Source organism: Capricornis sumatraensis, chromosome 5 (assembly GCF_032405125.1).
Source record: "Capricornis sumatraensis isolate serow.1 chromosome 5, serow.2, whole genome shotgun sequence".
Taxonomy (NCBI): domain Eukaryota; kingdom Metazoa; phylum Chordata; class Mammalia; order Artiodactyla; family Bovidae; genus Capricornis; species Capricornis sumatraensis.
The window spans coordinates 14,925,009-14,937,687 of record NC_091073.1 but is presented as its reverse complement, the minus strand read 5'-3'; the positions used below and the strand labels follow the sequence as shown (position 1 = coordinate 14,937,687).

The 12,679-nt window shown below is 43.4% G+C and overlaps 1 protein-coding gene across 1 annotated transcript in view; it reads left to right on the top strand.

Annotated features, from left to right (window-relative positions):
* The first annotated feature begins 1,001 nt into the window (after window positions 1-1,001).
* Window positions 1,002-12,679, top strand: part of CDK6 (cyclin dependent kinase 6) — a 253,809-nt gene continuing 242,131 nt past the window's right edge. Inside the window, exon 1 of the mRNA XM_068973118.1 lies at window positions 1,002-1,234. Coding sequence (XP_068829219.1) covers window positions 1,002-1,234 — 233 coding nt within the window. The remainder of the gene's footprint in view (window positions 1,235-12,679) is intronic.

Sequence of the window (12,679 nt, the reverse complement as noted above, 5' to 3'; positions counted from 1 at the left end):
TGTCTCCTCGTAGAAAAACTGAAAGTAGAAAGAAAGGAAGCAATTTCCGAGCAGATGTCTGACCACCCCTTCTCGCACACTCGCAGCATCGGGTTACAAAGGTCCTGGGAGCCCCCACCCACATTCTGCGGCCGCACTCGGGCGGACCCAAGGTCTCTCCACACCAGGCTGCGCACGACCCCAGAACGCCCCCACGGCACCCATGGAGCCCCTGTCCCCTGACGTCCAGGCCCGGCAGGCAGGGAGGGGAGCAGCGCAACACAATGATACAGGGAAATATTAAGCCGTGACATTGACGTGCCCGGCGCCTCCCCTCCCCCGCGCTCCCGGCACACTCTGGGCTGCTTGGCACGCCCCCTCTCGTTCCACCGCGTCCAGCGCCCCGCGCTCATCCCCGAGGGGCCCCTGCAACCTCTCCGGGCGAAGACGGCTCCAGCTCTGCAGGGAAAGAAAAGTAACTTCGTTTTTCTCGGAGGAACCAGGAAGGAAGCGGCCTGGGAGGGCAGGAGCTCGAAGAGGGTAGCGATGGGGGCTGCGTAAAGGAGGAGGAGGGGTCCCTGTAGGAACCCCGGAGAAGGCGCCTGGGATGTCTGATTACACTTTCTTCTTGTCCTCCCGTCTCCTCTTTTAGGTGGAATGACCGTGGACTGAGACGCGCTCGGGCTGAGACAGACTATGTAATCGCCTCGGTGTCTGCAGAGGACTGCGCTTCTGGGAGGGAAGAGGAGGGATCGGCTCGCTCCTCGGCGACTCAGCAGGCGGAGTTTCGCAGCGGCGGCTCGAGGGTTGCGCCCGCCCGCGGGGAGGTCGCTCCATCCAGCCCCGGCGGCCGCGAGAGTCCGAGCGCCCGAGCGTGGTAGTCGGCGGGGGGTGAGAGAGTGAGCGAGACCGAGCTCCGGGGCGCGAGGGAGCCGGCCGGGGAGTCCGGGAGGAGGCGAGCGGCGGCCACCAGCGAGCCGAGCGCGCCCCCCGCCCGCCCCAGCGGCACCGCGCCGGGCGGCATGGAGAAGGACGGCCTGAGCCGTGCTGACCAGCAGTATGAGTGCGTGGCGGAGATCGGGGAGGGCGCCTACGGGAAGGTGTTCAAGGCCCGGGACCTGAAGAACGGAGGCCGTTTCGTGGCGCTGAAGCGTGTGCGAGTGCAGACTGGCGAGGAGGGCATGCCGCTCTCCACCATCCGCGAGGTGGCGGTGCTGAGGCACCTGGAGACCTTCGAGCACCCCAACGTGGTCAGGTGAGCGGTGCATCGGCGCCCGTGCCGTCGGGGGCCGTGTGCTGGGGGAGGGCCTGGTATCCCCGGCCCCACGGAGATGCTGCGTGTGCGGGAGGGTGGGGGGACGGCGGGGGAGGCATGGCGCCATCCGTCGACCTTACGGAGTGAGAGTGAGTTTTGTCGACAGAGCCACGAGCCAGAGCTGGTGATCTTGCCAAACAGCGAGCAAAAAGACCAGTCAGAAAATATGACCTGCGCAGCCTTCCTCGCCGCTGTGCCAGTTCTAAGTGTTTTTCTCTCGGTTCGTCCTGAAAGGGGTCCTGAAAGATGGGTGTCTTTTAGGGGATAGAACAGGGCAATCTCGGACAGGCCTCCACCCCTCCCAGCCCCCCACCCCCAGCCCCCCCCCGCGTAGTTTCCTTGGCCGTTGGGGAAGTTTTTGAGAGAATGAATGAGAGGTAACAGGATATGGTGGTAATTAGTAGGAAGAAAAGTCTTCTGCCAGAGCCTAGTATAAATGAGGTTTTAAAGTGCAGAAACACTTGAGAATAATTTTGTCAATTACACCTACAGTTTCCTTTCGCTAACATTGCATAATGATAAGGATTCCTGATGAAGAACTTCAGTGCCAACGCCCAGTTTGTGTCCTTTTAAAAATGTCTTCCAAATATGTTACCTGTTTGTACTGTTTTGTGTGTCTAAGAGGGCATAGTCCTTAGGCTCCTTCCCCGTCAGTCAGTCCGGGTTATGGAATATTTAGATTCTAAACGTCCTGCCCAGGATTTTCCTGGGTGGGCTGTGCTGGAGGGTGGGGAGGCAGCAGTTCTTACAGTGTTTCTTGTGTGGGAACCAGTGTTAAACCAAAGTGTGTGGACTTTGGATAATGGTGTTTTCTTAGTGATCCTGGAATTTCCCCATTGTGTGTTTGACATTGTGTGGTGTGTCATCCTTTTCTTTTTTAAACAGAGGTGCATAGTTTTAAGCTGAAAAGGAATGCCCGGAAACTTCTACAAATTAGGGTGTGATTTTACCTTTCTCAACGTCTAAGATAATAAGTTGGAAAAAGGAGATCTTGAAGTCTTCTTCCTGTCTTCTCATCCCTCAAGGGGCTCTAGTCAACAAATACGTATCTACTACTGTCTGTGTGCTGTGGATGAGATTATGTAAATAAGCATAGCTAAATGTTTTTGTGAAAAGTCAAACAATTTAACATTAGTCACCAAAGTGGAGAGACCCAAGACTGACCTTTGAAATCCCAAGCCCTCTATAGACTCAGGGAGCCCATGTGTCTACAGTCTTCCGGGGAGGTTTCGACTTGTCTCCTCTCATCCCAGGCTGGATGACTTGTATGGTGCTTTGTTCCTGCCACAGTCAGGACTCAGGCGAGAAGGCAGCAAAGAATCGTAACTACGTGAGCAAGGCAGTAAATGGCTGTAAAGCTTGGATCCCAGTATACCTATGTTTTAGCCAATAGAGAAGAGAGGGACTGAAAGAATCAGTGATTTAGGAAGATGAGATTATATGTAAAAACTGTAGGTAACCTGTGTGTTTTTTTGTTGTTGTTGAAAAACAACAGAAACCCTTTTGGGTCATCTTTGTGATACTGGAGAGGAAAGCGAAGGGTACATTTGTACCCTGTAACTTAGTTATCTTCCTAGAGGAATCACCCAGTCACTTCCCAAAGGGTGAATTCCACTGCTAGAACTTAAGTCCAAAATTCTTGTTTTATTTTGTCTGTTACCTATGGATAGTGTCCAGTTAAGGATGATTATCATGTATATAAATAAAATCATGTCCTTCCAATCGTAGAGGTATTACAGAGGCACCCCTGTGTAACACCGTCCTTTCCCTAAAGCACTATTTACTCTCATAATGGAGGGAAGTTGTTTTTGCCCTTGTGCCGGCAAACCCAACTGACTCTCTTGATTTATCTTCTTGAGGTTGGTGTGTCTTTACACATTTCTAACGAAGCCATGTTTTGGATTCTGTACTGAGAAATTCTAGGAGATTGCATTGATAAGTTGAAATTGTACTGATATGTTGAAGACAAAGGCATCATTTCTAAAACTGTTTCACATGTTAAGTGGTAAAGATGACATCTACCTCTTAAGACTTGTGAGGAGAAACTGAGATAGTGTATATGTGAACAGTTTGTAAATTTAAGAGTGCTTCAGATGTCCAAGTATTATTTGTGTTCAAAGATTGACGGTGGGGATGGGGGGGTGGGGAGGGACAGGGGGCTTGCCTTGGTAAAAGTTCCCAGTAAGGCATTAGCTCACCTGTCCTTTCCTGTAGGACGAATCATACTCAAGCCTAGACATTACAAGCTGCGGAACCACGAAGCTACTCGAAATATAATGAGCCTATAGTTTGTCAGAAAGGACCATCAGTTATATGCCATGAAGTTCAATGACACTTGAGAAAATCATCGATGATGTCATCCTCACGAGCTGCAAATCTCCATTCCATTTGTTTCCTTCCTGTTTCTTCCCTTCCGCTTCTGCCTAGGGGCAATTACTGGTCCCCACGACTTGCTCAGCTTGACTAGGAATTCACATTTTAGATGATGGTGAAAATTGCTCAGGCAGGATTAGGAAATCAAGGACAGGTGACAAATTCTTCTCTTCTAAGGGAGAGTTGTCAGAGTTGGGCCCCCAAACCTGTAATTTATTGTTGCCCCAGAGGATCCATTTTACAGTCCTACGGCTGGTTCTTTAAAGGTTTCTTAAAAGGGCAGATAGGTGCCTGTATAAATGCCTTCAAGTCACAAGTAATTGATCATAATTATAGGCCCTACCCACAGATAGTTAACCCCCAAAGCTTGAAGAAGTATAATAAACACATTAGTTTTTCAAAAGTTTGAGATATTGGGTGGATTTGCCTGAAAAGCTGCCTGTTGTTGCTGGCTCTGGGACTGCCGCATGCGCAGGGATAATGACTTGAAATTCTTGCTTACCTGTGGCTTGATGTATCCCAGGCCCAGGCTTGATCAGCTAGTTAGTGTCTGGGATATAAATTTATTTGTATTTTACAGTTAGTTAATTCCAAATCTGGGAGCCTTCGCCAGAATCAGACTTCAGTATGATCCTATATTAGAGCTTCTGCACGCCACAAATGAATCCCGTTTTACGTTCTGAACTAAGTAAGCAGAGTGGATAAAATAACATGTCTTATCAGCAATCTATCCATTCACCAAATATTTATCAAGGGCCCAGTATTTGCCAGAAACTATTAGAAGCTGGGGATACATCAGTGAACAAGTTGAAAAAGTCTCTACATTTACAGAACTTAACCTTGTCATGGGATGAGCAATTCTTTGATCTTTCTAAAAATTCATTTCTCTTTATTTCCATTGACTTTTTGCTATATTTCACCTAACCATTTTTTTAAAACAGTTAATATTTGTGATAATTTGGTTACCGAGAATTTGCTGATTGAATAGATAACTGAAACACTAATCAGAGTCAAATGCTTTGGCGGGATTAAATTTCACTTTAGGGACATACACAGATCTGTATAAGGCAATATTGACATGCAATTGATAGATATGAACAACTGAGCTTCACTTACTCAACAAAGAGTTAGGAAGGACTTACTGTTTAAAAACCAAGGGAATTTTAAACAATAATTCTCCCTGGTTTTGAAGGAATAATATGGTCACCATAACCTGGAGACATGAGTATCATGTCAGAGATACTGGCTAGTGTTATCAGTGTTGTCTCCAGGGATGGAATTTGTTAGGGTAGCAGGGGAAGTCATTCAAATTCAAGTACTAGTTCAGTAATCTAAAACTCACAGTATTTCAGTGAATAAACTGGTGATGTCTGAATATGTTAAATTATCACTATTAGCAAATTTAATCACTGCTGTAAGAAAACCAGAAAAATGCATATAGCTCACTGGTTGTTATTCAAGGAGAGTTTTCCCATTTCCTCTTTTTAATGATCTCAGTAATATCATAAAAAGAATAAACATGTGATTTCTCTGGGAAAACCTATTAACAGAGTAGAAAGATACCTGATTTGTTGCTGCATAAACGGGGATCCTCAGGTGGGTTAGTTTATGGGAATCCTTCTGAATAAAATGTTATTTTGTGGGTGAATAATATATTTATTTGGAGAAGGCAATGGCACCCCACTCCAGTACTCTTGCCTGGAAAATCCCATCGATGGAGGAGCCTGGTGGGCTATAGTCCACGGGGTCGCTAAGAGTCGGACACGACTGAGTAATTTCACTGTCACTCTTCACTTTCATGCATTGGAGGAGGAAATGGCAACCCACTCCAGTGTTCTTGCCTTGAGAATCCCAGGGACGGGGGAGCCTGGTGGGCTGCCATCTATGGGGTTGCACAGAGTCGGACATGACTGAAGCAACTTAGCAGAATATATTTATTAGGACTTGTTTCAGTGAAGACAGGAGAAGCAGGAATTTAAAATCTCTTTTTATGTGAAAAGTAGGTTTTGTCTTTCAATCTCTGAGAGCACCTTGGGAAGTCTCCAAGTTATTGAACTTATTTAGTAAATACACACTTTCATAGTGATGGTCTCCCATTCCTCGTTGCCACAGAAGAACTTGGTAGGGCTGAACTGTTGCCATGGATTGCACTGTTATCACTATGGAACTATTAGAATTTCTCTATCAATGAACTGTTGCCATGGATTGTACTGTTATCACTATGGAACTATTAGAATTTCTTTATCAATGAGGAAGTAGCTCCTAAGAAGAAGACTTGTTTAAACTTGAGTATCTTTTAGGGTATTTTCCTATGTTTGGAATAAAGGTAAGTGAATATCTGTGAAAACAGACTCCTTATTAAAAGTAAATTACCTTTAGGGAGGAGAGAGAAGCACTGAAACATATATATTACCCTGTGTAAAACAGATAGCTAGTGGGAAGTTGCTGTATAATACAGGGAACACCACCTGGCCGTCTGTGACGACTGAGAGGGGGATGAGGGTTGGGAAGAAGGCTCAAGAGGAAGGGTGTACACACACACACACAGAGAGACACACACACACACACACACACACTTAATAGCTGATTCACATTGTTGTATGGCAGAAACCAACACAACATTGTAAAGCAATTATCCTCCCAATTAAAAATCAAATTTTAAAAAAGTAAATTACCTTAAAAAAATCATGTGTCACTCTTAATGATTTCCTAAGAATGTTTTTTAAGAATAAAACATCCAATACTCTGTGTCATGGGAAACTCATTAATAATAGCATTGGAAGACACTTTGGAGGTCTTTCAGCCCTTTGATATTATAGATAAACTAAAATCCAGAGGTCAGGCAGCTTGCCTGCCATGCCATTTGAAAGTTGTTAACATGCTCTAAAATCTCAGTAGCAATTTTAAAATAATTTCTTTCGTTTGATGGAAGAACTTAACTCTAGTGAGTAAATTTCTAGTTTGGAAAAAATGAACTATATGTAGACAAAGGTGATGGTTTGCCAGGAATAAATGACATATCAACTCGGAAAATTCCTGAATTCTGCAGTATGCCTTACTGGAGTAAATCTGTAAAAAAGTGTGGAGATTATCCATTGAATTCTGCTTTTAAGGAATTTGGGTAATAACTATGATCATTTAAATAGCTATAGTTAAGTAAAAATATTGGTAAATAATGTAGTTAAATAATTAAGTGATAATACTAAATTCATTTGAGACAAAGAACAGGTAAATCTAAATGCTTATGAACTATTTCATAATGTGGCCCTGGCATCTGATTCCCAGTTAGTGAAATAAACACTATGATACTTGAAAGTTAGGTAGGCTAGCAACTTCTACTAGACACCTAAGCAAATATGTGTTGCCCATGCCTCTTGAACTGACCGCACCATTTCTAGTTCCCATGAGGCTCCGATAAGCTTCTCTGTCTTCTTTTGTAAGGTTTATTTGTTTGTTTTTGTCTGCGCTGGATCTTGATCGGTGCTCAGGCTCTCTCTAGTTTCGGTGAGGGGGAGCTTCTCTCTGGTTGTGATGTGCGCCGGCTTCTCACTGCAGTGGCTTGTCTCGGGCCGCCCAGGCGCTAGGCCTGTGGGCTCCTGGAGTTGCAGCTCAGGGGCCCTAGAGCATCCACTCAGTAGTTATGGCACACAGGCTTAAGTTGCTCTGTGGCGTATGGAATCTTCCTGGACCAGGGATCGAACCTGTGTCCCCTGCATTGACAGGCGAATTCTTCACCACTGGACCCCCAGGGAAGTCCTTCTCAGTCTTCTTAGGAAGGAAATTAATCATGAGCTTCCTGGTGTTCTAGAACACAGCAGAGATGAAATCTGGGCACAGGAGGAGTGGGAGTACAAACAAGAAGGTAGTGTTTGGAAGTGGGGCCCTTTCCAAGTGCATGGAAAATAGACACAGGTGGTTGGTGACAAGCCTGCCTACATAAAGGTTACCATTTGATTGGTGATCTATAGATGCTAAGTCTACTGGGGCAGGCGGGTGAGCAGTCAGAGGGAGGAGTTTTGTAAGAGCTACCGGGCAGTTGTTCTGAATGTCACCTGTGTGTTGCCATGTTTGATTTTGTTTTACCAGCTACTCATGTAACTGCTCCCCATTAAAGTGAAATAAAGGCACCTTTAAATATATGTATTAATTTATTTATCAGCATGTGGGATCCAGTTCCCTGACAAGGGATCAAACCTGGGCCCCCTGTCTTGAGAGCTTGGAGTCTTAGCCACTGGACCACAAGAAAAGTCCCAAGAACCTTTTTTTAAAAATATTTTTAATTGGAGAATAATTGCTTGACAATGTTCTATTAATTTCTGCCATACAGCAACGTGAACCAGCCATAATATCCGCATATCCTCTTCCTCTTGAGCCTTCTGCCCACCCATTCAGGGCATCCCAGAGCACTCAGCTGAGCACCCCCCGCCCACCCCTTCAGGGCATCCCAGAGCACTCAGCTGAGCTCCCTGTGCCATGTAGGTGCTTCCCGCTAGCTGCCTGTGTTGCACGTGGGAATGATACGTGTCAGTGCTACTCCGTCAGTGCATTGCCCCCTCGTCTTACCTCGCTGTGCCCACGAGTCCATTCTCTACGTCTGCCTCTCTGTTCCTGCCCTGCAAATAGGCCCTATTTCTCGATTCCATATATATGCGTTAATATATGATATTTGTTTTTCTCTTTCTGACTTAGTTCACTCTGTAAACAGACTTTAGGCTCATCCACCTCAGTGCAACCAACTCAAATTCGTTCCTTTTTATGGCTGAGTAATACTCCATTGTATGTATGTATCACAAAATAAAGGCAGCTTAAAGCATGTGGCAGGAATCTCTGTGTGTGCGTGTGCGCGCGCAGCAGTAGCCTGGAAGCCCATTTGGGATGGAATCATTATTAAACAGTTAGTAGTTTACCTAAATTTGGACAGCTACTTACTTTGTCATTCAAGTAGCCATTTTAATTACTGAGTCCTATTTAACCTTCCTAAAGGATTTTAGTTCAGTAGAATTAGAATCACAGTACAGGAGTTTTTTTCATTGAAAAGGGTTTTAGGTTTAACTTGATTCAACCCTCTTTGACCTGTGTAGGAATTGTTGTGTAAATGCATTAAAAAATTGCCTGATGTTTAATCAGTTACTTTATTCCTCAGTTACATGAGTTATAGATACAAACTGAGGATAACTAAGGCTCAAAAACAGGTTTATAGCTAGTGTTAACAGAACAGGATGACTGGTGGGCATTGCATATCAGAAAACATTCCTTTGAATGAGAAGAATATTTTCAGTTTAATGATTTTGTGTTTGCTGACTTGAAGACAAAGGTGGGCTGTATCTTTTATATCCATGAATAACAGGGTCCATACTGTTAGTTGCCCAATAAGTTTCCTGAATGAAGTAGAGTAAATTAAATGATACGCCCCTCACATGAGACCTTTTCATCGTTTTAGAGTTGCATGTAACATTATAGGGCTTCCTTGGTGGCTTGTGGTAAAGTATCTGCCTGCAGTGCAGGAGATGCAGGAGACACTGGTTCGATCGCTGGGTTGGGAAGATCCCCTGGAGGAGGGCATGACAACCCACTCCAGTACTCTTGCCTGGGGAATCGCGTGGACAGAGGAGCCTGGAGGGCCACAGTCCACAGGGTTGCAAAGAGACGGATACCACTGAAGTGACTGAGCAAGCACGCAGGCACACATAGTAAGTATCTCAAGCTAAATGCTGGCAGATTATTGGTTTAGACTGTAGCAGTACGCCAAGCTATTTAGTAAGAACGTTCAAATACTTGCTGATATTTAAAATTTTCCCTGTGACTGTCTATTTTTTTAATCTTTAGTCCTAGCTTCAACTCTGATGGGATTTTCTTGTGTTCTCTGTGTACGTTCGGTGCTTGCATCCTGCAGTAATAGTGACTAGTCCGTTTCCCCTCCCTGGGCTCCTTGCCGCCACCGCTGTGTTTAACGGGAGCTGGTCTCAGAGCATGCCCTCCTCCCTGTACCACCTGCCTGCACTTGTCGAAATGCTGTGTGTGCATCCTCCAGAACCAAGCTCTAGTGCCGCTTGTTTTGGGCAGGGGGTAGACCGTCCTCTTTATTGTTTGTAGTATTGCTGTTGGGTTGTGCCTTACAAACAAAGGAATTCTGATAAGTTCAATTTCACACCTTTCTTATCCTAAAAGAAAAAAATCAGTGCACAGTGTTCATAATTGCATATGTTGAATTATCAAAGTTATCTGTGACAGGGGTGAATTTCCATTTTGAGCAAACACTGAAGAAACACTTAAAATTTTACACATCGGAGGGTTGGGAGAATTTCCCACAGTCCAGATTCTGTCTTCGTGTGTTTCAGACCCTGTTTCTCCTCCGTTAGTCATGTGCTTCCGGACTTTTGTGTGTCCTTAATACCTTCATTTGGATAAAATTTCTGCTTCCTTTGAACCTTAACAACTTCAGCCCTCCCTTATGGTACTTGGTATATGTCTGTCTGCCCTGTATATTATTATACTTATTATATAAGGTATAATATCAATCTCCCCTCCTCCCACTGTTTCTGATCCTTTTAACTTTCCACACCTGCAGTGGTGAGCTCCTTGAGGCAGAAAGTGTTTATTGGGTCACGTCTATTTACATTCTACATCCAGTGGAAATAAAATGAATAAATAAATGAATGAAATAATGAAAAGGGGGTCTAGGTATTAAGTAAGGGATCATGTGGGTTATTTCATCACATGAATGTTAATACAAAGGAGTGTTGAAGAAAGAGGGAAAATGGATCTGTATGTTGGGTTATACTTATTTGGTTTCCCAGGAATAATAAATATTGAAAAGAGGAATTTTCATTTTTTTTTTTACTCCAGTATATATAGTTTATAGTCAAGTGAGTTTTAAAAATTTAAGTAATTCCCATGGTTAATTGTACAGTCTTGGACTTAATTTACGTACTATAGAGAAGACATTAGCATCAGGAAATGTGCACACATTCAGTAAAAGTTGAAACTAATCTGCACGTTTTTAAATATAAGAATGGAAGTTACTCTGAATACATTTTAATTAATTGCTTGAATTCTTTTACTTTTCCTTTTACCACTAATGTGGCTTTCTGTGCTGGAAGAACTCTCCGGAGGAATGGAATTAAGTGAAATCTTTCTGTGTGCGAAGTCATTCAGTTGTGTCTGACTCTTTGCAACCCTGTGGTAGCCCGCCAGGCTCCTCTGTCCATGGGATTCTCCAGGCAAAAATACTGGAGTGGACTGCCATTTCCTCCTTCAGGGGATCTTCCTGACCCAGGGATCAAACCCTTGTCTCTTACGTCTCCTGTACTGACAGGCAGGTTCTTTACCAATGAGCTACCGGGGAATCGCCTTTCCCCAATATCCTGTTCTTTAATGGGTTTATTGTGGACAGGTCTGAGGACACAGCACCCCCAAGAACACGTTGTCAGAACTTTTGGAAGCGCGATATCTTTTTTAGTTCACTGTTCAGTTTAACTCAAGGAGGAATTGGATTATTTGTTCTTTCTCTTTTTATTTCAAAATCTCAAACAGAATGATTCCTTTTTATGTCACACACTGGAATTTCTGCTTTTTTATTTTCCAAGGCTCTTCTTTCGGCATGACCACCTTAGGACATTTTAAATTTCGTTCCATATACTCTGTGTTTAAGTCATTAAGATCTTTCAGGGACACTAATCTCTAATGAAGTCTCTTTTTTATTTTGCTTCCTTTGATTGTTAAGTAATCTCATAAATTTCTGTGTTGGGTATTCCTAATGATTACTGTAAAATATGTACTTTTCCTAATGTTTTCTTTTTAGAAGTTAAGGTATGAATGTGTAAAGCTGGAAACATTAACGCTTAGCCCTATTCAGCAAGAGAACAAGAAAAATAAAATATATCTTTGCATTTTAAATGTTAGGCTATTGGCTCTGACCAATACATTTTAAAACTTTTCGGTGGAAACCAGGAAACTAGCTGAGTGGTTTCAAGTTGGGAGTTTTAGATGATGTCGTCTACATTCCAACCATGTAGAATCACTTAAAGGAGCTATTAAATAGCCTTGGATAAAAATGGGATGTTTTCTTGTTGAGCCATAAGAAACCCAGAGACAAGATTTAGAGATTGGGCTGGAAAGGACTCCTGTTGCTGATCAAGACTGAAGTGTATTTAAGTTATGGAAGTCCCCTTAAAGAACAGGGACAGCATCCCTCCTTTGAAATAACATACCTCTTACGTATTAAGATGAAAAGAAAAGTTGCGACATCCTGCTAGTTGTTACAAATTCCTTTAAGCCCATGAGATTTAATCAGTAGTAATTTCTCTAACCAAGAGCTCATTAGGCTAGAGCTTAGGGTTGATGATGCCTCTTGGGTCCTCAACTAAACCAGTTACTTTTGCAAAGAGCAAAAGGTTGACTTAGAGGGGAGAGTTGGTCTCTAGGAGAACTATACAAAAGCATGGTTGATTTGGTGGTATTCATTCCTGATGCGAGAAAAATAGGACTTTTGAGATGAGTCAAGAGTAGCATCTTTGTTTATGAAAACTTATATAATTTTTTCCCACTTTAAGTGATAAAGTTGAGAGGTGAAACCATCATTAGACCAAAAGATAATGGTTAAGAGATACCTTATGAACTGAAAGGACCACAGACTCATTAAAAGGAGGGAAAAATATGGCAGAAAGTGAGCTAAGTTGAGGTAGAAGTAAGAGATACTGTACGGGGAAGATGTAAAATGGTGACAGAATCTGGCAATGCTTACATAAATCTGAATTTTCTTAGAGTTCAAGCTTTGAAACCTAGTGAAGCCTACAGTTCTGGCATGTTTAGAAACACCACAGCCAGTGTTTGTTGAATAAGTAAACTCAGGCTGTCATTCTTTTTAATTCCATAATGATAAAATGGCATAGTTGTCTGATTCCTTTTTAGCCATATTTGCATTGTCCATTGTACCTAGCATGCAAATGTCTTGAAGCAATGCGTGAATTAATATGGAATGTATGCTTCGCATTAGAACATAAGCTCTGTGAA